The 2,255-nt window shown below is 33.0% G+C and overlaps 1 protein-coding gene across 1 annotated transcript; it reads right to left on the minus strand.

The window, feature by feature from the left end:
* Nucleotides 1-564: 564 nt before the first annotated feature.
* LOC115965410 lies at nucleotides 565-1,986 on the minus strand. Its single transcript, XM_031084622.1, has 2 exons — nucleotides 1,718-1,986; nucleotides 565-1,032 (listed from the first exon to the last, which is right to left on the minus strand). Exons 1-2 carry the CDS (start codon nucleotides 1,923-1,925, stop codon nucleotides 728-730), a joined length of 513 nt encoding a protein of 170 aa, XP_030940482.1. The 5' UTR covers nucleotides 1,926-1,986; the 3' UTR covers nucleotides 565-727.
* Between the last annotated feature and the right edge of the window lie 269 nt (nucleotides 1,987-2,255).

The raw sequence follows: 2,255 nt of genomic DNA on the forward strand, positions 1-2,255 counted from the left end.
AAACTCAGAAGGAGCGGTCATGGCTTCTCTGTCACAACAGGTCCCTCTTCCAACAACAGTGGCCCAAGTGGAAGCTATGGCAGCCAGGAAAGCAATTGAGTTTGCTCTAGAGATTGGCCTTACAAGAGTTATCATCGAAGGTGACTCAGAAACCATCTATAGAGAACTTAATAGCACTGATCCATCCCTAGCTTTACATGGGCATATGATTTAAGACATTAGATGCTTAGCTTCCTCTTTTGTTAGTCACAGTTTTACTCATGTCCGCTGTCAAGGAAATAATGTAGCTCATGCTTTAACAAGATGGGCAATTAACTCACCCAATTTAACTGTCTGGATGGAAGATGTACCACCAGACATTTAGTGTGTTGTTCAAGCTGATTTGGCCTACATTGATTAATGATAATGAAGCAGGTTTCTAAAAAAAAAAAAAAAAAAGTTGTTAATTGGTGTTTCTATCCAAAAATAAATAAATAAATAAATTAGTTGCTGTGGCTCTGTTTTCACTAATACAGCTTTTTGAGTCCGGTTGATATAACAGTTTTGACACTTGGAAATAGGAAATATAGAAAGAAAATTTTCACAGCCACATACATTTTATAACTTAGATTGGTCAGACAAACAAGTGCAATTAATAATTCAACTTGCACATATTGAATTCTCCAACATGATACAAGCATCAAGCATGCTTGGGATTAAAAATCAACAAATCTGTAGAGTGTTCACATTACTCATCCCTCGCCATTCTCTTCATGGCAATCTCCTTTGCATTATGCAATTCATCAATATATTCATCAGTTTCACTCAATTCATCCAAATCAGACTCAAACTCCTCATCATCAATATCATCGGAAGACTCCTCATCATCAATATCATTGGAAGACTCGCGTGTCTTCCCAACAATTTCTTCCATCAACTCCTTGTCAGCTTCCTCATACTTACCTGCCAATTTCCTCTTCAAAATCGCTTCAAAGATCGATGGTATTGCCTCGGCATCGCCCGCATAGAATTTATCTATGAGCTTTTTCAGCTCTGCAACCAAACCATTCGAATTTTATTAAATTGTAATTACAGAGACAAAAAAATAAGACATTCTAAATGAATGCAAAAACAAATAAGATTATTCATAATAGTTAACTATCATAATGCAAATAATAAAACCCATAAACCCCTATATTTAAACAAATTCATGCTTTAACCAAAAAAAAAAACTAACTAAAATTTTAAAAATTATACTGAAAATAATGAGAATTAAGAAAACCCAAAATTGAAAACATTCGGATTTTCCCTACCTAAAATAATTATAATTCATAATTCTCAATCCTGCATAGTCAAACAACTTGAGAATCCCCCCCCCCCCCCAAAAAAATCCAGAGTAAATTGCAAATAGTTTGGGCCTTGAATTTCTTTAACTCACAAATTTTATTATTAAAAAAAAGAGAGATTTTAATCCCAAAAAGTCAAAGAATAAACTGCAAAAAATAAAAGAATAAGTTTCCTTCTAAACAAATTAAAATTTGTAACAACAAAAAACCCAGATAGCAACTCAAGTGTCTAACTAATCTACTAATCTCAACCGCTAACACAACATGTATGAAATAATTTCAGTATTCAGAGACTATGAATTTTCCCTCATTTTCGTGGTGAGGTTTCCCACTAACCAAACAGAGGGTAAGTTGAAAAAATTAAAACTGTATACTATGATTTGGAAAATTACCTGGATTACTGATGTCTTCTGCATCAACGGAGGAATTCGGTTTCTGGGTATGGGTCAAATTGGATCCATTTCCATTTGACGAGTAGAGCCTGAGTCGTGACAGAGTCGAGGCAACGAGTGAGATGGGAAAATGATTGGGCTTGTTGGCGTAGAAAGTAGTAATACTGCTTCTCATCAGTAATAGAGTTCGCTTCATGTAAATGTTCATCGCTGCTCTGCTCCTTTGTTTAGGGTTTTAGCCTCTCTTTTTGTTTTTGAGGGTTTAAAGGCTTTAATTACACTATTTCAACATTTTTGTTTATTATTTTTGGGTTAAAGGGTATCTATTGAATTATTTATATAAAATGGGAATATTGACATATGAAATTATTTTTAGAAATATTTTATAAAAAAATAATATGGTAGTTAATTCTTTTGACAAATTTTTATATTTTTTTATAATAGTGGTGTCAAAACTTTTCTAAAATGGTTTGTTAACAATTGCGTACACTCATTAACAAGACATTTTATTTTTATTTTTTATATATAGGATCATATT

Source organism: Quercus lobata, chromosome 10 (genome assembly GCF_001633185.2).
Source record: "Quercus lobata isolate SW786 chromosome 10, ValleyOak3.0 Primary Assembly, whole genome shotgun sequence".
In the NCBI taxonomy this organism is placed as follows: Eukaryota; Viridiplantae; Streptophyta; class Magnoliopsida; order Fagales; family Fagaceae; genus Quercus; species Quercus lobata.